Here is a 27,816-nt window from a genome sequence, read left to right on the forward strand (position 1 = left end):
TGTTCTAAATGCCCTTAAAAGATTCGTTTTGAATTTGTTGAAATAAGATACTGTTGTAATGACAATGGATTCAAGCCAAATGTTATATAATTAGTTTACATTGTGTGCTGAATAACTGAACGGTGGAATACCTTTTTCATAATGGATATACGTTTGAAATCGTGACGTCAACAGTACAGTACGGTACCAAACTAGGCCATTTATTTTTCTTTGGATTTTAAATGACCGTAATCTAGGGGCGGTTCTAGGATTTTGGAGGTGGTGGTGGTGGTGTGGTGTGTGTGTGTGTGTGTGTGTGTGTGCGTGTTTGCGTGCGTGCGTGGGTCGCGCGCACTAAACTCATGAAGTCCAAAGGTTAGGGGGAAATGGTCTTCAGGGAATATATATTAAGTTACAATGAGGGATATAATATCCCATAACCCAATAGCTCTCAAAGAATACTTGAATGCGGTTTTATTTTCTTTTAATTATGATTGATTTAAAACTTTTAAAAATATAATAAATTAACATACTATACAACTGCTTATTGGTATCTGGGACATCTTATCTTTGAAACTGACATATTACTGGCAGAAGGTGTGGTAAGTTGGACAATTCTGTGAATAAAATACTTTTAAAACAAACCAAATTTATATGTCAAAAATGTTTGGTCAGATATGGATGTAAATTAATTACTGCATTGCATCAACAGGTGGAGAAATAAGTGATGGTTAAGTAGACATATCAAACTTAACAACAGTTCTTTTAGTTTCATAAAAATAACCTCGGTTTACTTTCTTTCGGGGAACATTATTTTAGATATTTGGTGTTTGGGTATGTGGTACGTTTTGGTGCGTGGTACCTTATTACGATTGTAAAAAATAGCGACACATAGACCGCCGCTGGATTAGTCTGTTAAAATTACTTATATAAATCAATGTCAAATCATGTCAGAAGCGTTGTATATTTCACGCAGGTGTTCACCAGTAATAGTCAAGTGATGTCATGGTTACGAGTTTGACCAATCGGGACGCTCTTCCGTTGCACGAGTTTTTCATGAGCGTTATTCAAATTCAGTGGATGGAAGCAGACGTGTTTCAACCCGACAGCCTGTCCTGTCATTTATCGTTACTATGGACATGACGTTGAAAAATCCCCAACAAGGTGAGTGCGCCAATATATATCTATACACATAATTAAACATGGTGTTTGTAAACATGTATATTCACAAACTCTCCACATGTAACATTTAGAATGAAAGTGAGTGAATTAATTTAGGCTCCCCGGATGCCAGAGGGATATGCATTCCACCTTCACTTTGAAGTCGAAAGAACTTTAACATATATATTACGCACACAAACGTACTTCGCAGTTTTGAATTCTGCGAGAAATTTCCCGTTTCTCGATATCATCCACAATCATCTTGTGCAAGCAAGGGTGCTGAAAATTGAGTATAATTACAGTGAATGTCGCCATTGTTTACACATTACGAAATTCATTCACCGCGCTATTTGTTGTATGTTTTGACATGTAACTCAGCGAATTACATGGAGGATTGAATATAAGTGATCACTGATATCTGTTTTTATCAAATCAACGATGATAATCTTGAAACATCGCCGATAAACCTAGAAACGGTTTAGGTGTTTCGGAAAGCACGCGAAAGCCGAAGTGAGCTTTCCGCCATATTGGATACTGTAGTGTTTACAAAATGTCCCAGTTACCTGCGACACACATCACTGAATTCCTCACACATTAAGTATATAAGTATACATAAATAAAATAACAGATGGTCTTTGTCACCAATGCTAAGTGTCTAAGTGCAATATACATTAGTTCATATGAATAAACTCGTAATTCCAGTTAAGGCCTACATCGAAGTGTGCTGCAAAGTTATATGCTGGACTAAATATACCCGTGCCAGATATATTCGGACACTTGACGTAATTTCCATAGACTTACATGTTATTTCAGTGTAGCATAAATGATTTTCATGAAGTGAGTTTAGGATGGACCTTTGCAAAATTTGACAAGCAAATGTGAAATCATCTCTGCTCTGCGCACATAATTTCAGTTCAGTTTTGTTACCACCATTTAACTAATGACATCACATTTATCAACTTAGGTATGGTTCCACGATGCACATAGGCCGCCATGTTAAAGGAGTTCTCGGCACTGTCTACATAATATTATGTCGATTAGCTTGTTGCCATTCGATAAATAAGCAACGGAAAATTAAACAGAAATTATGTTATTGTAGGCAAGATGATTCCTCACAAATGTACAAAATTTGACTTCGATCTTACGAAAATTAAATTCATGAAAATTATTTTTGCCACACCAAATTAACATGTAAGTCTATGGAAATTACAAGTGTCCGAATATAACTGGCACGGGTCTGTACTGCTAGATCTTGCATCTAAAACGCACGCTGAAGACTTGTTCGAAAAGACTGAAAGAAAAATACAGATATTAGCCTATACTGTAGCATTTTCCCAAATGTTGAGAGGTTCATTTGTCTATTCTTTGTATACATTGGCTCTATATTTTTTAGAATTTGCAAGGGAAGAGTTTTGTCATGGGAAAGTCCGTCGCAAATTCCGGCCAAAGGACATTTTGTAAAAATCGGTCAGCCGGTAGTAATGTCATACGTCAACATTGTTGTACATATTTGGTAATTTCTGTGAGGTGAAGGTCGGTTCAATAAGAGTAAACACAACCATTCTATTCTGCTGCTTACAATTTCAGTATCATGATCAGGGATTGGGAAAGGCAAGGGCCATGGGCCATTTTGCACATTATAATAAAAAATGGCCCATTAAAATTTTGAAGTTTACTATTGATACAAGGGCACAGGCCCATTCTAAATTCAGAAAATGGCTCATATTTCTGAAAATGGCCCACTGTCAAAGTTCTCTATCCCAGTCCCTGCATGATCCATATGTTTTCGCGAAACTAATTTCATTAGCTTTGTTCAGTATCATGTCTTTATATAATCAACAAGGTTTTACCCTTTGAAGGTTTTTGTTTTCTCCAAAGTGGCAAAACACATAAAACAAGCCATGAAAAATTGTGTAACTTTTCCAGTAACTTTATAAAATTTGCAGATACGGCTAGTATTCTGAAAATAATGGTGCAAAATTAGTCAAAACACGTCTAGACAAACAGGAAAATATTAGAATCAAAGAACTAGTTTGCATATCAGGACAATTCATTTCTGAAGTACATCCTTTCTCATGTTGTATGGTTTCATGATATCCTGTCCAGTCACAATGTGGATCTTTGCATTGGAATAGTTTGGATCCTCGTGTACAAAAACTCGTGAAAATACAGTATCCTTATCCACAGCAAGTGACCTGAGTTACAATGGCTTCGTGTTAAGCATAGTAGAGTCATGTCCCTTGTCTTTATGCGCTTGAACTCTCAGTCGCTGTTTGATCTCATAGAAGAAAATATATTTTCATCATTTATCTCAAGCCATTTATATATTGATTGTGTAACGTTATACATGAGCATATTTGTTTGTTTGTTGTTTTAAGGGCGAACAGGTATGTAAAGTTTGCTTTGCTCTTCCAGTATTTCTTTTAAACTTCACTATGAGAGTATGAATGGTGAATACAAAAAAATATGTAATTAACCCAACCTCAACTCCATTCAACTTCTGTGCTCAGATGCCGCAATCTGATCCATAACCTTAACAACAAACGCAGAATTAACGTTTTATGCAATTTTATTAAAATCACAAATAAAACTGTGTCCAAGCACAGGACAGACCCTTCACTATAGGTCACAGGTTTTGGGATGGTTGACATCGCTACATGTTCAAAGAATAATATTGTGACCCAAACATAAAAATGCTTTCTTTCATATATAATGAAAGATGATTGCAACAACTCATAGATAATGTAGGTTGAGTGTAAAAACAAAATATACTATAACATATCCCTTGATACAGCACCATCCAAAAAACAATACTGATGTGTTAACCAGTGCCTGATAATGTATAACGCCAACAGTATTAACATAAAACAAACAATAACTCAAAACGCACAAACTTTTGAATAAAATCAGAACATGGCGAACATTGAACGTGATATTTTTTCCCCGGAAATTCCAAGCCGGTATTACATTAACAATGCCGTTGTACATAAATAAAAATAAAAAGTGCACTATACAGAAAATTATACGCAAAATATTGACAGATTTTGTATTATGGCCTAAAATATCTACTTTTTTAAAACTGACTCACATGGTGGTAAGATTTTGGAAACAATGAAAGGTCACAGTTCAAGAAATTCAGGTGTCATGATATACATGGAAAGTATCTAGTTCCTCCAAAATAAGGAGTTTCCTTTCAACACTGGAAAAACGACCTGGCCCTGACTTGACAAAATGTATGACCTGTTCCTTTTAATGGCCATCAACAAGATATATCATTATTATGGCAAATGTCAGCAAAAAATCTACACTCTTAGCTCTCAATCCATTAAAATTAAAAATCAGCAAAATCCCACTTATGACTGTCTTCTTTCTTTTTTCCTTTGCAGCCTTTTGATCCCTTGGGTTGATTTATGGGATGCAGCATCTGGTAATTAAATCATTGTTCCTGCATTATTTAACAGTCGGTAACGCATTTCCAAACGGATGTCAGTCATGTAAATATGACTAAGTGAACTAAGAGAAAATTTATAATGCAGTCATCTGGGTTTGGACCAGTGAGAGACAGGACAAGGAAAATAACAACCAGTGAATGTAGGCTTCCAACCCATGATAGTAGAACATGGCTTCTAAGGGATATAACTTGGTACATTAGTTTTAAGGTAAATATACAGGGTGCCTATTCTCGAAAGTGTCCCAGCTAAGACAGATCCTAACTAGTTAGGACAGGAGTTAGGACATCCTACCGTTGGTTTGGACGTTTTTCTTTCCGGAATACCAGTATTTCCCTAGTTCTATTTGTCTTTTACTGGGTGTGAAATTTAATAATTTGTTGAGATACACATATCATTACCTTTGTATGAACTCGAGAGTAGCAGCAGTCCCAGTCTGATATTCTGTGTCAATTAAAGATATAATAATTCTAATGCCTCAGTTCCGGCTGAGAAGCACAACTTACATGTAGTAAAATGAGTTACTTTTCTAAGGGTTTCGTTCCATTTGAGGACCACAACGTCTACGTGTTATGTTTGTTTGTTGTGTAACGCTACACACAACACTATTCCAGTATATGGCGACAGTCTGTAAATTGGACCAAGCAACCCACTGAACAACAACATGCGCATCGATCTATGCAAATGGGATTCGTTGACATGTCGATAGTTAGTTTTCTTATCTTTCAGTTCGAGATGGGAGCTACAACTTCTAAATGTAATATAATTTGTTAGTTTTTTATATTTCAGTTCTTGTAGTAAGTCACCAAATTTAAGCATAATCGTAAGTCTTGGTATGTATCTACTTGTAGCATAATGATTTTGCGGGGCAGAACATTTACATGTACTAGTAATGATTTAGTTTTCTCCTGTTTCAGGTTCAGTTCCTGTGGAGAGGCACAACTTTTACATGGAATATGATTTATTAGTTTTGTGATGTTTCAGTTCTGGGTGAAAGACACCAACTGTAAATGCAGTATAATGAATAAGTCTTTTTATGTTTTAGTTCTGGTTAAAAGGCAGAACATGTACATGTAACATAACTTGTTAGTTTTGTAGAGTTTCAGTTCTGGTTCAGAGTCACAATGTCAGCATGTAGTAGAATGATTTAATTAGCTTATGTTTCAGTTCCGGTTGAGGGGCGACTTATACATGCTGAATAATGTGTTGGTCTTCTCATGTTTTAGTTCCTGTGGAGAGACACAGCTTGAACATGTTGTATATTTTGTCCTGTTTAATTCAGCTCAAGTTAAAACGCTTCGCTTAGGAAATAGAGATATATTATCCAGACAGAATTGTTTTCAGGGTTAAGGTCTAAACTGCTGGCGTAACTCGATATAGTTTCTATGGTCAGGGTGACTTTGTTGTAATGTGGCCTTCTTTCATAGTAGGTTATACCTAGACGACCAAGGTGCCTGGACATGGGTTACACATCACACTTGTCCGTGGTCACGTGGGCTCCATTCCCAGAAAGCCATGCTATGCTGGACTTTTCCTGTGAAGAACATGGTCAGTAGATATAGGGGGGTGTATTTTGCTGGCCAGAATATTCCGAGTAGTGGGAAAAGTATAACCTTCCGCATGCATGGTGAAGTGTAAGAATGAGTTGCGGGTGCTGTCCACGCCCAATGATACCCAAGTTACCGTAGAAAGGCAGTTGTGGTGTCAGCTGAGGTCGTCTGGAAGTATATTGTCTTTGAACATACACTGATAAATATCGAATAGCTCCATGCTACAGATGGCTTTGGTTTCAATAATAATTTAGCGCAGATGTCAGTGCGAAGATATTGAGTTATGTTCCTATCTTTATCTCATGTTTTAGATCCAATGGAGAGGAAACCTTCTACAATATAATGATTTAGTTCACTTCTGTTTCAGTTCTAGTTGCAAGGCACACTTTCTACATGCAGTATAATGATTTAGTTTTCTCATGTTTTAGTTCCAGTGGAGAGGCAGACCTTCTACATGCAGTATAATGATTTAGTTTTATCATGTTTTAGTTCCAGTGGAGAGGCAAACCTTCTACATGCAGTATAATGATTTATTCTTCTTATGTTTTAGTTCTGATTAAGAGGCAGGACTTTTACATGTGGTACAATCAGTTAGTCTTGTAATGTTTCAGTTCCTGTGGAGAGGCACAACGTCTACTTGTAGCATCATGATTTAGCTTTCTCCTGTTTCAGTTCCGGTTGAGATGCAACTTCTGTATGCAGAATGTCTTTGTATGTTTTAGTTCCTGTGGAGAGGCACAAAGTCCACTTGTAGTATAATGAAATAGTGTCAGCTGAGGTATATAAATATGCTGTCTGGAAGAATATAAATGCTGTTTCGGTATGAATAACAATTTAGCGCAGATGTCAGGCAAAGACATCGAGTTTAAGTACCTTTGTACCAGGAAGACATTCCGTGGCACTACACTGCGGTACAATCAGTATAAATATCCAATATATGTAGAAAGGCATGTGTATTCTGCTGAGGCTGTCAGTATATACTGAAAGTGCACTTCGTTTTGGCTATGAATGTTGCAGAGTAGTCCGTGCAAGACGGGAACATTCATTTCAGACGGCACATTCTTCTGTCCAAAAACATCTAATATCGGGTTTGAACCTGAATGACCAATGTGTGTTTGTTGGTTCCATGGTTTCTATCATGACCTACATTTATGAGGGTCAAAATTTGGGTTCTCCTTCAAGGAGATTGCACAAAAATACTTTAAAAAGTACGGCTTCCTCAAATATATGACAGATACTTCAGGCATGCACAAGACAAATTACCAAGTCATTTTAGATTAATTATATTCTTTGTAAACAGCCAACATATTCCTGGTTCAATGTTTTTCATCAAAAATGTTTTGAATCCAGATTTAAACATTTGGTTATTGATTCCTATTTGGCGTTATTTCGGTTACTGTAAAGTTTTACCTGCAAAAATATTGGCTAAAAACGTGTCAGTGCGCAAGTTATTTAGCTCTCACCTGAAAGGACAAAATGGTATGTTATTCTCAACATTTTACGACTACAGGTATGTCATCCCCGTTCTGTTCTCCACTGATATATTTCCTTTGTAAAACCTAAAAGTACACGTCTCCCATCTTCTGAGAAATAACCGTCTCTGACGGCCAAGCACCCTGAGTTTTAAAACAGTAACAGTAAGGGACGTAACCGTGAATTGCGCCGCCACAGATGACTGGGCTCCCCGAGCCACCTATCGAAATAGGTTTTTGCATTTTGCTTTCGCCATTTCCATTTTGTTCAAACACGCATCATGAAAGATTTTCAAATGGCTTTGATTTCGCCATACTGGTCAAGCGTTCACCTGCTCAAATTGATCTCAGTAATTGTACAGTACAGTACGGGGAACATGGATCCGATACCTTAACATAAATGTACGTTAGTCATTGCGACACACACGCACACAAACAAACAAACAAAAGCAGGACTTTAGATGATAATTTGGATAGTGGCCCATGTCTTTTTATCACACACAGAACACTTGAAAAGGCAACAAAAGTAATTATCCCCCGCAACAACGAAGTTGCGGGGATATAGAAACGAGTTCCGTCCGTGCGTCCGTCCGTCCCACACTTTGTCCGGAGCATATCTCCTAAACTATTGGTGATAGCTTAACCAAACTTGGTACACATGTCAACCATGATCCCTAGATGTGCCTTTTGGGGGTTAGACCCAGATGCTAATTTTATTTTTTGCGGTTTCCATGGAAACATGACTTAGGCTGTGACTATGAGGATGTCATCTTGTCCGGAGCAGATCTCCCAAACTATACATGCTAGCTTCATCAAACTTGGTACATATGTCAAGCATGATCCCTAGATGTGCCTTTTGGGGGTTACACCCAGATATGAATTTTAATTTTTGCGGTTTCCATGGAAACATGACTTAGGCTGTGGCTATGAGGATGTCATCTTGTCCAGAGCAGATCTCATAAACTATACATGCTAGCTTCATCAAACTTGGTACACATATCAAGCACGGTCCCTAGATGTGCCTTGTGGGGTTTAGACCCAGATATGAATTTTATTTTTGTGCTGTTTCCATGGAAACATGACTTAGGCTGTGGCTATGAGGATGTCATCTTGTCCGGAGCAGATCTCCCAAACTATACATGCTAGCTTCATCAAACTTGGTACATATGTCAAGCATGATCCCTAGATGTGCCTTTTGGGGTTTAGACCCAGATATGAATTTTATTTTTTGCGGTTTCCATGGAAACGTGACTTAGGCTGTGGCTATGAGGATGTCATCTTGTCCGGAGCAGATCTCCCAAACTATACATGCTAGATTCATCAAACTTGGTACATTTGTCAAGCATGATCCCTAGATGTGCCTTTTGGGGTTTGAACCAGATATGAATTTAATTCTTTGTGGTTTTCATGGAAACGTGACTTAGGATGTGCATTTCCATGGCAACAAGTTAGGCTTCAACTGAATTTGATGGCAGTGCTCCTCTCTGGAGCAGATCTTAAAAACCTTTCAGTACTCTCCTTCCACTTTGCTGTATACACTCCAAAACATTTGAAACAATCATAACTAGTAGACATATTCATAAAGAGTATTTTGCCGTTGCGGGGGATATTGATGCCTTTTGTTTTCTTGTTATATTTAATCTTTTCTCCTCACATAGTGTGCCCGCAAACCAACATTATTTTCTTGCCGTACAATAATTTGGGTTTCATTTCTGTTGAGAGAAACCTCCGTCATATTGCTTGTGACGGCGTGAAACAGCCATCTCTCAAACGTAAATTTTAGGCTGAGAGGAATTACGGATTAAGTGTAATGAATTTGTTTGTTGTTTATCGCCGCATTCAGCAATATACAAGCTTTAAGACAGACGTTTGTAAATAGTCGAGTCTGGGATTAGACAATCCAAAGATTGACATCATTAGCATTGATCTACACAATTTGGATACAATATACATCAACCAAGTCATCGAGTCTGACCATCCGATCACGTAAGTCACCTCTTAACAAATGTATGGGCTGCTGAAGATCCGGGTCTTATTGATAAGCCCCGAGCGTTTGGCGAGGGATTTGCAGCATTCGTTTTACGAGGGATTGATTTTGATTAAGTTATTGGAGAGTTAAAGAAGGCAAACGTACTAAATATTACACTACATGCAGAGAAACGGCAATGAAGATGTTTTCCAGATGTTGTTATGTGATCCGTCATTTTCAAAGACTTCATGATACCCATTCCAAACAAGAAAGTAATGTGATGCCATATCTCTCGAACTGACCAATCACCACTGCATTTCAATGAAATGCAAACTTGCAAAGACAGTAAAATTATTACAGATGCTTTTACTACCTCTTTTGGTAATTTGAAACGTACATCCTGTTTAACTGAAATATCTGAGCCTGCATTGGCCTGATCTACAAAGCCTTCTTAGCGCTACGACATTAGAGTTACGACAGGTCGTAACATTAAACGGACGCTTTGTGGATTGGTTGGGACCCTAGACACGACAATTTTACTCAGTGAGATGGCAAATGTAAAAGCAGGCATATCAACATATTTGCATTCCTTTTGACAGTGCATCCTCAGCAAATCTATATCTTCTATTTGAAAACTTTGTAATACTATAAGTTGTATGCTTCTCTGGAGGGTAATACGGTCTGATATACGCCTCTTTGTAGCAGTGTCACCCGAGCCGGTAGATGACACTGCTACTAAGAGGCGTACATCAGACCGTATTACCCTCGAGAGAAGCATACAACGTATTTATCTTACCGCCATGTTAAATGTACAAAATATCATCTTATTTTATGTTAAAGATCGCTACCGACTCTATGACATGCAAACAAAATGGCGTCTGCCTCTCGACTGGATTTTTAACATCAGTGAAACATGTTCTGACAAGCATAAAACTGCTATAAAAATGGTTAATTATGTTTAAGCTGAGTGTGCAGACCACTCAATGTATAAAATAGCTTAAATAAAGCAGTGAAAGTCGGTAAAATCTATGCAGACCTTGAATAAAAACTGCTGATATTCGAGTGAATTTGGTTTCACGCCGCCTTTAGCAATGTTCCAGCAATATCACGGCGGAGGACACCAGAAGTGGATTACACACATTCTGCCCATGTAGGGAATCGAACCCGGATCTTTGGCGTGACGAGCGAACGCTTTGGCCACTAGGCTACCCCACCGCCCGCTAATTTTCGAGATCTGACTCCCATTTTCATCTGAATCCAATGGTTGTAGCCCAACACAAACGTATTCAAATGCAGGTCAAGATTTCCCCTGAAACAATCGTGACTTTCAAGATCAGTAAAATAAAATATATCATGTATACAACATGGCAAATTCCCGTATAACGATCATGAATTTTCTTACCCTAAAATATATATCTGGCTTTATTTTAAATAAGAAATGTGCAGCCTAAAAACATCAACATTTCACCATGGAGCATCCAACGGGGTTTCTTTAGAAATACACGTTAACTACGAGCGACAACAATGTTTACATTGACTGTGACACACCTCCGTGAAATTAGCTTGCCCTCTTTGACACGTCGCAGTCAAGTTTGACACTATGACAGTTAGATGACTGAGTGTGAAGTCACTCCTACATCAGAGACCAGGGTTGTGCCACAGCTTAGCACACTCTGTCAGTATGTGTCTGTTTACAGTTATCAAGATTTGATGCAAAGTCTTCCACTTAAGCAGCTTATCATTTCGACCTTGACCTCCTCTAACAGCAGAGGTCAGACATGAAGACAGTTGCGATGATCGTGAAGGCCTATTGGATTAGCTGCTGTCATTTCGAGAGCAGTTTTCAGTGTGGCTTTACCCCTGTCGTTATTCAATCTATACGGGCTGCAAGACTCTACCCGAGATTAGCCACTGTCTCCTAACAAGGTAGGCCACAAGCTGTCCATATTCATGTCCCATATTCGTGCCTAGCAGAAACATGACCGTGCGTTCAAATCCTGTTTACACAGATGATGTTTCCAGGTTGATAAGCGCCTAACTGCAAAATTCGGTTTCACCAAAGTGGTTTTAAACCGGCGTTAATTTGCACTCTCTTCCAATGTTAAGATTAAGTGCTTAAGGTGTCAAATCCCTTCTTATAATAAGCAGATTTTGATAAGTCTGATAATGTATTTTTATTATTTGCATCTGAACTCGACATGTTAAATTAATGTAAAGTAGGATTTATACTGAATTTATGGATGTATTACATCTTGGTATGCATTATGCACACTCATCTTCGATATATCTTTGTTTACATACAAGACATATTCTGAAATGTATTACCTACGATGGCGAATATATCGGGGTTCATATTTTTCATACATAGGGCAAAATATCACTTTGTCATGGTGACGTGACGTCATGAACAGTGCTATGACGTCACGTTTCTTCTGTGACGTTGCATTCTACATGCGGCGGCGGCGGGTAGTCAGCTTATGTTTGAAAGTAGATTTGGGTTTATTTTTCCTCAATTTGACGACTTCGGTAACAAACAGAATATCATATTCGTGCCCATACCATACTATGTTTACGACATGGGCACTCATATAATATCCTCTATGTATGACACCCAAATAAACACTGAGAATGTCATAAGTTAACGTTGTAGCTGATCTTTGACCACTTTGTCATTGTTATATTGAGTGAGTGAGTAAGTAGCGTTTAACGCCGCTTTAAACGGTATTCCAGTTGCATCACAATGTATGTGGGAAAGTCTTAATAATAAAGTCTCCGCCCAAGGGACGCAACTCTGCACAGGGATCGGGGTGACCCGTACCACCCATACATCCGGGAAAAGGCATCAAACAGAAATTCAAATGCGTTATATATATGGCGTATGAAGCAAATAATATGACCACCGACATTTAGACTCTAAGACGTATTTAAAGGTGAGGTGAGGTGAAATTGAGTTTAACGTCGTGCTTGAGAATATTTCGCTCATATGACGACGTGCATGCGTGTGTATGTGTATGTGCGGCTTCTTGTACTAGCCCAGACTGAAGCTGGTTTTATAGTGCTAGCCCACTGAGATACCATGCCGCAGTGAAGCATGAAAACCCCCACTCAGACACATTATACTGACTCCGAGCCGACCAGTCCTTGTTGTACCCATTAATGCCGAGCGCCAGGCAGGGACCAACAAGTACCATATTTTAACATCTTTTGGTATGACGCAGTCGGGGCTCGAACCCGCGACCTTCCGCTCTCCGGGCGGACGCTCTAACCACTACACCACGGAGGCGGTCACGTATTAAAGAGACAAGGGAGCAAAAAGATCAAAATCTGAGGCAATATCGAACTTTCGAAGCGTATGATTTAGACGTTAAATATTGTAAGAATTAAACTATTACGACTCAAAAGTGCCTAAACGTATAAATGTCCACGTTACATCAGATTTATTCCTCTTTGATTTCTTCGTTTGCTTGTTTCTTTCATTTTTGTTTGGTTGGTTATTTAACATTGCTGTCCGCAACATGTCAGTGTAAAACTATGAAAATCGATTCTGTACCTGTCATTGCTAGTGATGAGTGAGTGAGTGAGTTTAGTTTTACGCCACACTCAGCAATATTCCAGCATTATGGCAGCGGTCTGTAAATAATCGAGTCTGGACCAGACAATCCAGTGATCAACAGCATGAGCATCGATCTGCGCAATTGGGAACCGAAGACATGTGTCAACCAAGTCACAAGCATAGTCGCCTTTTGTGGCCAGCAAGGGTTGCTGAAGACCTATTCTACCCCGGATCTTCACGGGTCTTGCTAGTGATGATTCGCATGAGTTAATCCCGCATCCAGGCCACATCATCCAACGAAGTCGCCTCTTCTGATGCGTTTTGTTTGTTTGTTTGTTTTATTTTTAATTCAGCAATAGTCTAGATGTGATAAAGTCTGTAAATATTCGAGCCTGGGTCAGGACATCAGGTGATTGACAGAATAAATCGTTGATCTACCCAACTGGGATACAATGACATGCATCAATCAAGGCACGCCGAAGACCCGGGCCAATTCCCCTCATGGATACAATCTGTGAAGCCCATTTCTGGCGCCTTCCTCAGTGATATTTCTTGAATAAAAGTGGCTTAATCCCATGCTTGCTCACTCACTCACTCACTCACTCACTCACTCACTCAGTACAACAAGCATGGGTTGCTGGAGATCTTTACAGGTCTCTTCTGATAAGTACTCTAGGTGCTCCAGGTTGTAGGCCATTGCTACAGTTGTACAAGATACACACTATTTCAGGGACAATAAGTGACAGGCGCCGTCCCTCGGCCAGTGGTCCAGCCCCACCATGCCGCTCTGTCTGATGTACACCAACCTGAAGGACAGCGAGGTCCCTGGAGGTCTGGAGGTCACTCTAGCGGAGACCATAGCCAAGACCCTTGGGAAACCTATGCAGGTCAGTAACCAATATTATCAAAATCGGATATTTCACTTTATGTCTCTCTGCGTTTTGATCATTAGAGATTCACGCCTAATCCGGCAATCAGCATCGACGCTTCCAGATTATCTTTTCAAGCGAATGAAATATTTACAGCAGCAAACAGTGGTTCCCAGCTTGTCTGGAAACCTTGCCTACCGGGCGATATTTACGAGAAATGAAATCTATACAACATAAATTGTTTCATCTGTAGTGATATCGTATTGCCTTATCTTAGAAACGAACGTGAACGGGATGCTCCGAATGAAAAATATTAAAGTCTGCTATATGTGTTGTGGATATGCTATGTTCTGCCGTTTCTCATTGCCATGGCATCGATAACAGAAAGGAGGAATGTACCATCGAGAATAGTTGTGTTCAGTGTGGGTTTAGTTTGGCTTGGATCGAAAAGTCATTACGTGAAACACGAAATGAAAGCCGGTAAGGAAAACCGCTCTATTAACTCCGTTTAAATATATGCTTGTATTTCTGAGTCACATGCAAATTGTGACGATACCAGGCAGGTCCGCGAAAAGATGAGCACACGTCATAAGCACGTGTAAAGGGAGAACATTAAAGAAAGCAGATATATCTTATATCTGTTGTTGAGTTCCCCCATGCTGATCTAAGAGTAAGATGAACCAAGTGATTAAACTGCTATTCAAATGTACCAAAATCTGAAACCTATTGATTGGTTGCACCGTTGCTGCTTCATACACATCATTAAAAATCTTTTACCTATTTGAACTAAATAAATATTTATAGGCTCAAACTTGACACTCAATGAATAATTGGGGCGGTGGCGTGGTCCAGTGGTTAAAGTATTCGCTCGTCGCGCCGAAGGCCCTGGTTCGATTCCCCACATGAGTACAATGTGTGAAGCCCATTCTTGGTGTACCCCGTCGTGATATTGCTGGAATATTACTAACAGCAGCGTAAAGCCCAACTCACTAACTCCAGAATATTCGTGTCAGTTAACGAGTGTGACGTTAAGACTTCTGAAAGCGCGCGTAAAATCTCCATCGCAGAAAAAATTAAAGGTACCATATTTGTCCGAAGTCGGGAAAAAAAAGACAAGGAAACATAACGTGTGTTTTGGTCACATATAGTTACTAAGTGAGAAATTAACCGTTATGGAAGTATGTTGATTCTCAGCTGGTATTTAACATCCTAATATACGATTTCAGAAAATGACAGTCACTGTACAGACCGGGCTGCGCATGTACCGCCTGGAGAGCAGGGCCCCGACTTGCTTTCTTCAGATCCACTCAATAGACGTGTTTGACAAAGACAGGAACCCAGCCTACACCAAGCCTATCATAGACTTCCTCAAGAATGCCTTGAACATTGAAGGAAATAGGTATGTATTTAACTGTACATCATGATAGTTGGGGGTTTGGTACTTTGAACAATAGCATATCAGCATGTACAGAAGTGCTATATGCTTTTAAATGACCATATTTACATATAAAACACGGTTCAACATCGCTTTCTATATATATTACTGTGTCAAATGGGCATTGTTCATATGGCACCAAGTCCTGATTTTCTGATATGTTTTTCTTTGTAATTTGTTTTTCTTTTGTCGTAATAGACAAGTAAGAGGATCGGGTAGTTTCTCTCGTTAACGTTGTGGCTGCATGACATCGTATCCAAATATTTTCGTAGTTTGTTATTCAATCACCGGATTGTCTGGTCCAGATTGAAAGTCACCGTCATATTGCTCGAATGTTACGGAGCGGGGCGATAAACGCACACACACACACACAATATACAGTCGAGCACCGTTGTCTCGATATTCATGGGACCAAGAAAAAATATCGAGTTATCCGAACTTCGAGACATCCGACCAGGGCATATCATTACATATCACTATGAAAGAAAACAAAACAAAAGTAGATTTCATGTATGTCCGCAATGTAGGAACAACTAAACAATCACATGCTAGTCACGTGATTACACAAAACCTTCATTGGATTCTCAGTATGTTTTGATTCGAAACCATAATCCGTTATGAGTAGTGTTTAGTCGTAACAGTGAGTACTTTCTAATTAATTTCTTCAATCTTAATTAATTCTAATCAAATAACAAACAAGTGACACTATTACTACTTGATCAGAACGTATCAGTAGTATGTTTGAAAATGGATGAAAAGTACACCTATATCATGTACAGTGAAACCTGCCAACACCGGCACCTGTCTAATCCGGCACACTGTCAAAACATGTATATATACATGTCCAGGAGACATGTAAGTTCATGACAAAATGTGCTTCAAGTTTTACCAGGTGTGAGTTGTGTTTTACTCCGCTTTTAGAAATCTTCATCAACATCACGTGGTGAGGGACCAGAAATGGGCTTCTCACATTATGCATTGTAGGGAATCGAACCCAGGTACTCGACGTGACCAGTGAACGCTTTAACCACCATGGTACACCAACTACACAAAGAGAACTGTAGACTACAGTAGAAAATCAATGACATGCACTGCAGCAAAGCCAGACCAATCGGTTATCGGCCAATTATGAAATATTAGTGCGTTAGTGGATGTGGCCTAATATTTTTCGGTTCAAAATAAATGCATGGATAGCCATCAGTGCCACCGAATCAGACGCCTTTTATTCATGTTTTCGAAATCGGAAGGCTGAGATCCAGGCGAAGGGCGCCAGGGCAGACTGATAATTTTTTCACTGTATTTTCAGAATTGTTATCCAGTACCTGCCAATCCATCTTCACGACGTGGGGCTGGAAAAGCCGTACTAAGGCGTTGCCAACGTTACTACCAGACCGTACGTTACCATGGACTACTACTACGTCAAGGTCAAATGGCCAAAGACACATGTGGATATGTATAACTGAGATTACAGGCATGCAGTTCCGGTACAGCAACACGCACGACACTGCATCATCTTTTAACCATCGTTGTGTGAAATAAAAGTATTCTTGTGAAAATGTGCGTGTGTGAGGGGTGATTTAATTGAAAATTGTGATAAACAGTGATAACAGTGATAAACACAGTTGGGCAGAGTGAGTGAGTGTGTTTAGTTTTGCGCCGCACTCAACAATATTCCAGCTATATGGCGGCGATTTGTAAATAATCGAGTCTGGACCAAACAAGCCAGTGATCAACAGCATGAGCATCGATCTGCGCAATTGGGAACCGATGACATAATTATGTCAACCAAGTCAGAGAGCCTGACCATCCGATCCCGTTTGTCGCCTCGTACGACAAGCATGGATTACTGAAGGCACGTTCGTACCCGGATCTTCACGAGTCACAATTGGGCAGACATTTAATATAATGTCAGTGTCAAGCGTGGATAACAACATATACTTCACATGCACCTGGAAAATGAATAAAACAAAAAGTCATGTTTTTCTACTGAATTTACGTAAAAAAGTAGCAAACTTATAATAGCGGCACGCTCACCTAATACATGTACGTTTTGTATTTGCTGGAACGACAATCAGCTCTAGTTGAATGTTATACAATCTGGTTACACTGTATGCAGGAGTACGTTGTAATAGTGTATACGTCTAAGCTTGAAACCGAGACGACAGTGCGGAACAGTAGGTAGGAGCTAGTGAGTGAGTGAGTGTGGTTTTACGCCGCTTTTAGCAATATCCCAGCAATATCACGGCGGGAGACATCAGAAATGGGCTTCACACATTGTACCCATGTGGGGAATCGAACCCGGATCTTCGGCGTGACGAGCCAACGCTTTAGCCACTAGGCTACCCAACCGCCCCTGGTAGGAGCTAGTAGTTGAGGGGCAGTAGGGTAGCCTAGTGGTCCGCTTGTCAAACCGAGGGCCACAGTTCCATTCTCCACATGGATAGAATGTGTGAAGCCCAATCTGGAATCCCCTGCAATTATATTGCTAGAATATTACTAACAGCGGCATAAACCTCGACTCAATCATTAGTAGGTGCGAGAACCATATGATTCGCCATGTTTCCCTATGTTCTCACAGTTGTACCTCTATATCGGGTTACAGAACTGACTCTCATCTTACGTTTCCACGTATCTTTCCATCATTCTGGGTCTCGTGGTCCTTAGCTGGGTCACTGTAACCGGGTCGGCGTAACTGGGGCACATCATGAGTAGTACGTATACAATACCCAAACAACATAAGCTTGAGATATGCAATGTCTATATTGGGTTACAACTCTACCTGACTATACAACACATACATGTACATTAGGGGCGGTGGGGTAGTCTAGTGGTTAAAGCGATGGCTCGTCACGCCGAAGACCCGGGTTCGAATCCCCACATGGGTACAATGAGTGAAGCCCATTTCTGGTGTCCCCCGCCGTGATGTTGCTGGAATATTGCTAAAAGCGGCGTAAAACCAAACTCAGTCAGTCAGTCAGTACATGTACATTACGACGAATACAGGTTGAACATGACGATTGCGGCCTCAACATGAAGAGTACAACTGTACATTACAAATACATTACGTCAGCATATACAACATAAAAATGATGAACACAGCATATTCATGACGAATACAATTAACATGGGGTGTACAACTTTACCTGACTATACAACCTATACTTCACAAGTACAATATATACACGACGAATACACCATAAGTAAGGATATTCACGACATATATGGAACGATATATGCTTGTCAGACTTCATGAATAATTCTTTAAAAAATGTCAGCTGAAATCCACACAGTATGTTTGCCTTTATGTAAGCTCACAGTCAGACCAGTATAGATATGCACAACCGCTGTGGGAGAGATTCCTAGACTTGCTCCAGTCTTGCTCTTTCACGCTACATCAAATAGTCATAACACTGTGACGTTGGGATGCAAACAGTGGGTAACCGTATAAGTCATCTAACATAAAGTCTCCGGTTTTGACGTTTCATGACCTTGACCTTGACCGACATGTTGTAATCTGTTAGGCAGAGAGCTCTGGAGTCAACAGCAGTCAAACACCTCTATGTTGTGAACTATCAGGCAGACAGGTCGATAGTCTACACCAGTAACACTGAGATCACTTAGATTGTTCGCTTAGTTTTAAACCAGCCCTCCCAGCCACGAGACGCACAGCTGAAGGTAAGCCAATATACATCCTATTTTTAACACGAGTATACAGAGGGTTTTCCAAGTCGATTCGGCCACCGTATCAGCACTGACTCAGCTATTTCGTCCGTCGTAGCTAATGAGCGAATGTTGTTTGACGGCTTAGTTTGCAATAGCCCAGCTGCATTACAGGGCGTTTGATAGTCCAGTTTGAAACTGGCAAACCAGGGTCAATGACAAAGGGCGAGGATCCTCGCCTACAGGACACGGTGACATTGCATCAGACAAAAAGTTCGATCGCCTGATCTATTTCAGTCGCGAGAAGATATACAAGGCTAGTGACCTTTACTGATCCTGGTTTCAACTGAATTGGTTCTTATGGTAATAATGTAGGTTAGGTAATGGTCATCATATAACTTACAGTAACTGCGTTTATATCGAGCTATGTTTATAACGAACACGCTTATGTCGAACTGTGTGTTTTTGTCCCGGACACTTTCCGTATATTTTAGACGAACTGCGTATATTGAACTAGGATTAAAGGAACTAAAATTAGCAGTCTCTTTTGAATCCGTTTTAACCGTAGTTAACTCAATGTAAGACGTGAGTTTTGTGTGTAACAATCTGTGGAATGCAGATGTACGCCGCTAACGTGTTTGTATTGTCCTGTTTGTGTTATCCTGTTTGTGTTATCCTGTTTGTATTGTCCTGTTTGTGTTATCCTGTTTGTGTTATCCTGTTTGTATTGTCCTGTTTGTGTTATCCTGTTTGTGTTATCCTGTTTGTATTGTCCTGTTTGTATTGTCCTGTTTGTTATCCTGTTTGTGTTATCCTGTTTGTGTTATCCTGTTTGTGTTATCCTGTTTGTATTGTCCTGTTTGTATTGTCCTGTTTGTATTATCCTGTTTGTATTGTCCTGTTTGTGTTATCCTGTTTGTGTTATCCTGTTTGTGTTATCCTGTTTGTGTAATCCTGTTTGTATTGTCCTGTTTGTATTGTCCTGTTTGTGTTATCCTGTTTGTGTTATCCTGTTTGTGTTATCCTGTTTGTGTTATCCTGTTTGTATTATCCTGTTTGTATTGTCCTGTTTGTATTGTCCTGTTTGTATTATCCTGTTTGTATTGTCCTGTTTGTATTGTCCTGTTTGTGTTATCCCGTTTGTGTTATCCTGTTTGTATTATCCTGTTTGTATTGTCCTGTTTGTGTTGTCCTGTTTGTGTTGTCCTGTTTGTGTTATCCTGTTTGTGTTATCCTGTTTGTATTATCCTGTTTGTATTGTCCTGTTTGTATTGTCCTGTTTGTATTATCCTGTTTGTATTGTCCTGTTTGTATTGTCCTGTTTGTATTGTCCTGTTTGTATTATCCTGTTTGTATTGTCCTGTTTGTATTCTCCTGTTTGTATTGTCCTGTTTGTATTGTCCTGTTTGTATTGTCCTGTTTGTATTGTCCTGTTTGTGTTATCCTGTTTGTGTTATCCCGTTATCAGGGTTATGTGTTATCAGTAACACAATATTTATCTGAACGACCTGGGTTCAAGGTTACAGCCAGGTTCGCCAGATAAAAGTACAACGAAAGATTTTTACGTCAAAGCAATTCCGTGAATGGATACCGATAGCATCCGTTATTTTTGTTAGGGACTGAATGAGTGTTGTGGGCCTTGTGTCTGTCAATGTATGTATATAGTCAAAGTTCATTCTAATAGTGTACCGTAACGCATTATCTGTACGTGAGGTGAATTCAGGTTTTAACCCTTCATTTTGAAGAATATCGTAGCTGCATTATGTACAGGTGTGTTTCGGTATTATGTTATTCAATTGTTAGTGTGCGTACGTGCGTGTTTGCGTGTATGTCTGTCTGTCTGTCTGTCTGTCTGCTTGCCTGTCTGTCTGCCTGCCTGCTGCCTGTCTGTATGTATGTGTCTGTCTGTCTGTCTGCCTGCCTGCCTGCCTGCATGCATGTATGTATGCATGTATGTATGTATGTATGTATGTATGTATGTATGTATGTATGTATGTATGTATGTATGTATGTATGTATGTATGTATGTCTGTATGTATGTCTGTGTATGTATGTGTGTGAGTGAGTGTGTATGTATATGCCAGCGCGTGTGTGCGTGTATGTGCGTGCGTGCGTGCGCGCTCACTAAACCGCCATTAGGGGTTCTTTCGAAATGAAACTGACATGTTACTAGTAATTGAATTTCTGTCCAAAGCGGCGTTAAACCTTACACACCCACTCACTCTACAAGGACAGATATACAGAAACAATCTCTGCACAGGGGCTTGTAACGCTCAAAACTGCGATCAAGGTATCAAGGATCCTTTTACTAAGATCCCGCTAGTGACAGTATATACTTTGATGGCAGTTTTTAGCGTTACAAGCCCCTGTGAATCCCGGTACAGTACGACGCATTAATCATGTTGATATGCTTCTGTTCAAACTGCTAATAAATAATAATAACGATAAGTAGATATAATGTATTCATATCCAAGTGTTTATTGAAGTATAAACGATCAGTGGAGTTATGCTACAGCTGCCGCAGGTGGGAAGATATTCGAGTGAGTGAGTAATAAAACTTACACTTATTATTTCCCATAGATTCAGCCCTGCTGTTACATCTCGTTTATCACTAAACCACGACCACAAAGACGAGGTTTGTTGCTTGGTTGTTTAACGCCGCACTCAGCAATATTCCAGCTGACAATCCAGTGATCAACGGCATGAGCATCGATCTACACAATTGGGATACGATGACCTGTGTCAACCAAGTCAGCGAGCCTGACCGCCTGATCCCGTTAGTTGCCCCTTACAACAAGAATGGGTTACTGAAGATCAATTCTAACCCGGATCTTTACGGGTGGAAGATATTCGAAGTTGATGCTGACATGAGAAGGTTCAGAATCAGGTTCAGGCCTGGATTCGAACCCATAAGAAAGTAAGAATATTTATGGATAACAACTTCTTTATTATATATGATGCGACGTTTCGGTATGGATTCTTATACCGTTGTCAAGCAAGAGTGAAGTACTACAGCACAGACCAGGCTTATATACATGAACAGGGATTAAGTAATAACAACATGTAGGACTGAATGAGGGGGATTAACAATAACAACAAGGCACGGTGGCAATAATGTAGTGACAATAGGAAGCCAATGGTGGTTGATGTAAAAAACAAAATATACATGCTGATGAGATTAATTAACAATGATGGCTGAGGTGCTCTAATCTGTTGTTTTTATGAGATCATTGTATGCAGAAGGGATGAGATATCCCTGGTCTCTGTTGATTGAGGGCTTGTGTCTCCGGATTTGAACTGCTCTAAACGACAACATCAACCCAAAGGTGTTGTCTATAAAATCAACTGTGACTGTGGCGAGGCCTATGTAGGCGAAACCTCCCGGCCCATAAATATCCGAATCAAAGAACACTTATCATCTACCACTAAATCTGATAGAAAATCGGCATTATCAGACCACATCATCAACTGCCCCAATCACAACATAATTTGGGACAATGTGGACATATTATCCAAAAACCACCAGGACTTCACCAAAAGGAAACTTGCAGAAGCAGTTCAAATCCGGAGACACAAGCCCTCAATCAACAGAGACCAGGGATATCTCATCCCTTCTGCATACAATGATCTCATAAAAACAACAGATTAGAGCACCTCAGCCATCATTGTTAATTAATCTCATCAGCATGTATATTTTGTTTTTTACATCAACCACCATTGGCTTCCTATTGTCACTACATTATTGCCACCGTGCCTTGTTGTTATTGTTAATCCCCTCATTCAGTCCTACATGTTGTTATTACTTAATCCCTGTTCATGTATATAAGCCTGGTCTGTGCTGTAGTACTTCACTCTTGCTTGACAGCGGTATAAGAATCCATACCGAAACGTCGCATCATATATAATAAAGAAGTTGTTATCCATAAATATTCTTACTTTCTTATTAGTCACCAACTTCTAAATGCCAATCAAACAGCAAAGCTCTAATACCGCAGATCGACCCCATGAGAAACTATCTTTGCCATTGTACGGTTCCAAGGGGGCTATCAAATGTGAAGATATAACCAATGTGTTGGCGCTGATTATTGCAACAGTTTTGGATATTTAGTTGCCGAAATAATCACTGATGTAGGTGATGTCTGACGACGGTCTTGTCATTTGTGGGGCGGTGGGGTAGCCTAGTGGTTAAAGCTTTCGCTCGTGTCGCCGAAGACTCGTTTTCTATTTCCCACATGGGTACAATGTGTGAAGCCCATTTCCGGTGTCAGCCCCTGTGATATTGCTGGAGTATTGCTAAAAGCGGCATAAAACCATACTCACTCACTGACTCTTGTCATTTGTAGTGAGCCCTAACCCAGCGGATCTTGTGCCAGTCGTTCTATCCCGCCATGCCGCTGTGCCTGTTATACACCAACTTGAAGGACGAGGATATCCCTGCAGACCTGGAGGTCACTCTGGCGAAGAATGTCGCCGAGGTTCTCAACAAGCCCATTGAGGTCAGTTGGTGATGTACACATGGACTAGAATTGACTCTGCCTTTCCGTTTATATATACTCATTGGAACAAATAAGGGAACACATGAAAGTACAAGCGTTCCTTTATTCTTTTCCAGGTTCTTCACAAGGTATGCATTGCACTGTGGGTGAAATTCTGGAAATGAATAAGGGAACATACTTTCATGTGTTCCCTTATTTGTTTCTATGAGTATATGTTTTCAAACTATTGCCAGCAACATAATTTCGTTTTTATTTCGTACTACACATATCAAGTATTAAATGACTAAATATGATGTATGTACTATTTTGTGTTCAGTAGCAATACATATTTTTGCTGATTTGATTCCACACGGGGCCTCCTTATGGCTTGTTTTAAATATTCAGTTAAAACACTCAATATAACCGACTATATCTCATCAGATCAGCAAGGTGTATTTCTTTATCAACATACAGGGAAACCTCAGTTTCATTGCCCTTCTCTGTGAAGTCCTAGTGTTTATCGTATCAAAGGAACCCATACATTACATATAGAGCACTTTTGAGGAGGAGGAGTAGGACACCGTAAGAGTATACTCCAATGTACCCCAAAATGTGTCAATTTTTAACACCAAAGACTTGAGCATAATGTGGACGCTGATTTGATATGATTTGATTTATGTGAACAGTCAGATCTGCATTGCCATGTAATAGTAACTCATAGGTTATATTCACATTGGTAACACTGCGTAAATTAGTCATCATGGTAGTTCTCTGTACCGTATATAATTGACAGTCAAATATGTAATGATAAGGATTTTTACAAACTTTTCCACAAGAACAACTTGGAACAAACTTTATGGATAACAACTTCTTTTTATTCGTGAGTGCAACGTTTCGATACAAATTCTTGTACCGTTGCTTGAATCTGTATCGAAACGTCGCACTCACGAATAAAAAGTTGTTATCCATAAAGTTTGTTCTATATTGTACTTCCCAACTTCTAAATGCCACTCAAAGAAGAACAACTTGGGTTTTCTCTTATACCAGCACGCAATAGATCATAATTCAATTGACTACACATGTAACGTAGTTTTGTAAGGATGATGTTAGTGATTCTCGGTCCAAAATCAAAGTATTGAGGAGCAGTTTTATGTTTTATAACAATATTAGATTTAAAAGAATTCAATGACACGCTTATACTCACTTCAACTGGAAGTTCAATACACATTCTAATAGTGGATGGAAAATACGAATCATACGCAAAGTTAATCGTGAGAAAAGAAGTGAGACATCATCAGAGTTGCGAAGATTATAGTTACATTTAGATGCTACGTTCCCAGGAACAAGATCAATAAGGTACGATTGTGCCATATTATTCTGTATCTGGTAAAAAAGACGCAGTTTGCGCTTTCTCCTACGTTCTGCTAAAGATTCCCAACCAGTTTCATAATACAGATCCTCATGATGAGTATATTTAGGTAAACCTGTTACAATTCTTGCTGCTTCTAATTGCAGTTGTTCTAATTTATTTGCTTGATACTGAGCACATACCTAGGCAGAGTGGGAAGACACCATAGAACAGGTCAGTTCATTAACCAAGTAACTGGTCAAGTTCATTTTAGCAGGGGTAGAACAGGTCAGAGCGGTGTATTCACTTCCTGATCACTGGACCCTATCATGTTGTTTTAACCTGTAGGCAGTTTGGACCTGTCGGCAGTATGGGAATACACCCATCCATCCCATACTTCACACGCATATTCTAAATTGGGTCTTATGAACATTACGTAAATTCTATTCAATGGTGGTCATAAGCGTTACTGAACACTGCTTCACTGTCCAAAACTGACTTGAACCTTAATATTAACATTTTGCTCCATCAATGCAGCACATTTTACACGACTGTTTCACGGGTACATGCTTTTGATGATTTCTAAGTCTATTATTGCTCGATACCAATTCATATCATTTTGTTAATTGTGTGTATGTATGTTTCACCTTTCTATTGAATCATTCCATGATTTGAAATTTCAATAAATGAAAATGTAATGAAACCAAAAATTTGTGTTGCTTAACTTTTTGTGAAGAGTATATATTCATCTTTCTTCATGATGCCAACATCTAAATGCCATTATTAGATGCTAGGCTCATAATAGTAATGACGTCACCATGAGTCAGAGTTGACGTCATATTGACCCACAAAGCGTCTCGCCAACTGTACATTTTGTGCAATAACAAGAGGAGGTTTTATAACCAAATGTAAGTTTTACTTTTTTACAAAATTACAGACGTTAATGTTTTAGAGAGTGACCACGATGATACAAAGCGGACTGCGCATGTACCGCCTGGAGAGCAGGGCCCCGACTTGCTTCCTTCAGATCCACTCAATAGACGTGTTTGACAAAGACAGGAACCCAGCCTACACCCAGCCTATCATCGACTTCCTCAAGAATGCATTGAACATTGAAGGGAACAGGTGAATACAATTGTAGTGAAATATGGCCATAGTTACTGTCTGAATAGTGATTCCGGATTCCACTGTCTGAATAGTGGTTAGTACAGTTATAACGTACAGGTGGGTCTGATGTTGAATATACTGAACGGTAAAAGAAACTCCGCACCAGACTACAATGACACTAATTATAAAAACAGCTAATATTTGAGGTCCAGTATATTGCCTAAATCGACACTTCCATATATTCTAACAAACTATAAATTGGCGTTCGACGTCAAATAATGCTCCACAGACATCCAGTCACGTGGGGTGTAAATGTCAGCTGTCCGACATTCATAATAATTCATTGAAAGCCAGAAAGTGGTTCCAGTACCCAAATTTGTCACTTTGATACCTTGAGTGGCTATCCCGTGCATCCACATTTGCATGAACGTCACTTCCAACCGTTAACGTCAAACGTCTGATGGGTGATGAGGCCAAGTGGCAAGCGGTTCCATTTGTTCCGTAGAGCTTGTGTAAACTCTTGTGCGTTGGCGGGGGGATGTTGAAATCTCACTCGCCTGTCCAACATGTTCCAAAGATACTCTTTCGGTGACAAATCCGGAGAGCACGACGTCACGGTAAGACGGTGACGTTGTTTGCTTCTAGGAAGTTCACTACAACACGAGCTGTGGGAGGCCGGCTGTGGTGACACGTGGTCTCCACGTTCTGGGTGTGTCTAATATCCGAACTGCCTGAACTGCTTCAACACGTTTCGAACGGAAATACGGGCTCATCCAAGTGGATACACGTTATTTTCATTTTTTGTGGCCGTTTCCTCGGAAACGTGTGTACAGTCCCGGTAAAGAAATATTGTGTTTAAATCCGTACAATTAATTTTTAGTAATATTATTTTCAAATGTGCAGTTTCTTTTACCGTTCAGTTTAATATATATTTCTACAGTTCACATCAGAATATTGTTTTTGTTTCTAGGTGCTTTTGGTTGGTCCTTTTTAATGCTGATGATAATGTTGATGATCCCATCATCATCATAATAAGCATCATTGTTATTTTGATTGATATAATAATTTATAATTTAATGGTGTAATCACGTAATTGTCATCGCCGCCGTCGGCGTCATCATCATCATAATCAATATCGTCGTCAGTTTTGTTGTTTGCATCACAATAATATATATTCTGAATATTCTCTGGTGCTGAAAATCCTACCTCCTGTTTTACAGGGTTGTCATCCAGTATCTGCCGCTGTTACAATACAACGTCGGAATGGAGAAGTAAAGATGATGTCGTCAGTGTCAACTATGTCATTCTATCGTCATTGCACATTGTTCAGAAAGATACACGCAGATAGATTAGGCTGCAGATTTGACAACAGATGCATGTAGTACCTTGATTGAACATAAATAGATTGATAGTTCTCCGATCGTCCTATGTATAGTACAGGAACATCTAACGGATTGACAGTTTTCTGTTCATCCTGTGTAAAGGACAGGAACATCTTACTGATTGATTGACAGTTCTCTGTTCATCCTATATATAGTACAGGAACATCTAACTGATTGATTGACAGTTCTCTGTTCATCCTATATATAGTACAGGAACATCTAACGGATTGACAGTTCTCTGTTCATCCTGTGTAAAGGACAGGAACATCTTACTGATTGATTGACAGTTCTCTGTTCATCCTATATATAGTACAGGAACATCTAACTGATTGATTGACAGTTCTCTGTTCATCCTATATATAGTACAGGAACATCTAACTGATTGACAGTTCTCTGTTCATCCTGTG

The 27,816-nt window shown here is 39.6% G+C and overlaps 2 protein-coding genes across 3 annotated transcripts; both read left to right on the plus strand.

Moving 5' to 3' along the window:
• Positions 1-1,063: 1,063 nt before the first annotated feature.
• LOC124267372 (D-dopachrome decarboxylase-like) lies at positions 1,064-16,993 on the plus strand. Of its 2 annotated transcripts, none has more exons than XM_046702288.1 (4): positions 1,064-1,143; positions 13,864-14,020; positions 15,229-15,401; positions 16,744-16,993. In XM_046702288.1, exons 2-4 carry the CDS (start codon positions 13,913-13,915, stop codon positions 16,802-16,804), a joined length of 342 nt encoding a protein of 113 aa, XP_046558244.1. In that variant the 5' UTR covers positions 1,064-1,143; positions 13,864-13,912; the 3' UTR covers positions 16,805-16,993. The 2 variants fall into 2 exon arrangements, with proteins under 2 accessions (XP_046558244.1, XP_046558243.1); XM_046702287.1 differs by lacking the exon at positions 1,064-1,143 and adding an exon at positions 11,339-11,506.
• A 1,884-nt stretch (positions 16,994-18,877) lies between these two features.
• Positions 18,878-27,441, plus strand: LOC124267373 (D-dopachrome decarboxylase-B-like). The gene is made up of 4 exons (XM_046702289.1): positions 18,878-19,112; positions 23,441-23,593; positions 25,873-26,045; positions 27,248-27,441. The coding sequence occupies exons 2-4, from the start codon at positions 23,486-23,488 to the stop codon at positions 27,300-27,302; spliced, it is 336 nt and encodes a 111-aa protein (XP_046558245.1). The 5' UTR covers positions 18,878-19,112; positions 23,441-23,485; the 3' UTR covers positions 27,303-27,441.
• The last annotated feature ends 375 nt before the right edge of the window (positions 27,442-27,816 follow it).

The sequence above is a fragment of the Haliotis rubra genome, unplaced genomic scaffold, assembly GCF_003918875.1.
Source record: "Haliotis rubra isolate DU_JTF1 unplaced genomic scaffold, ASM391887v1 Scf1308, whole genome shotgun sequence".
Lineage (NCBI taxonomy): Eukaryota > Metazoa > Mollusca > Gastropoda > Lepetellida > Haliotidae > Haliotis > Haliotis rubra.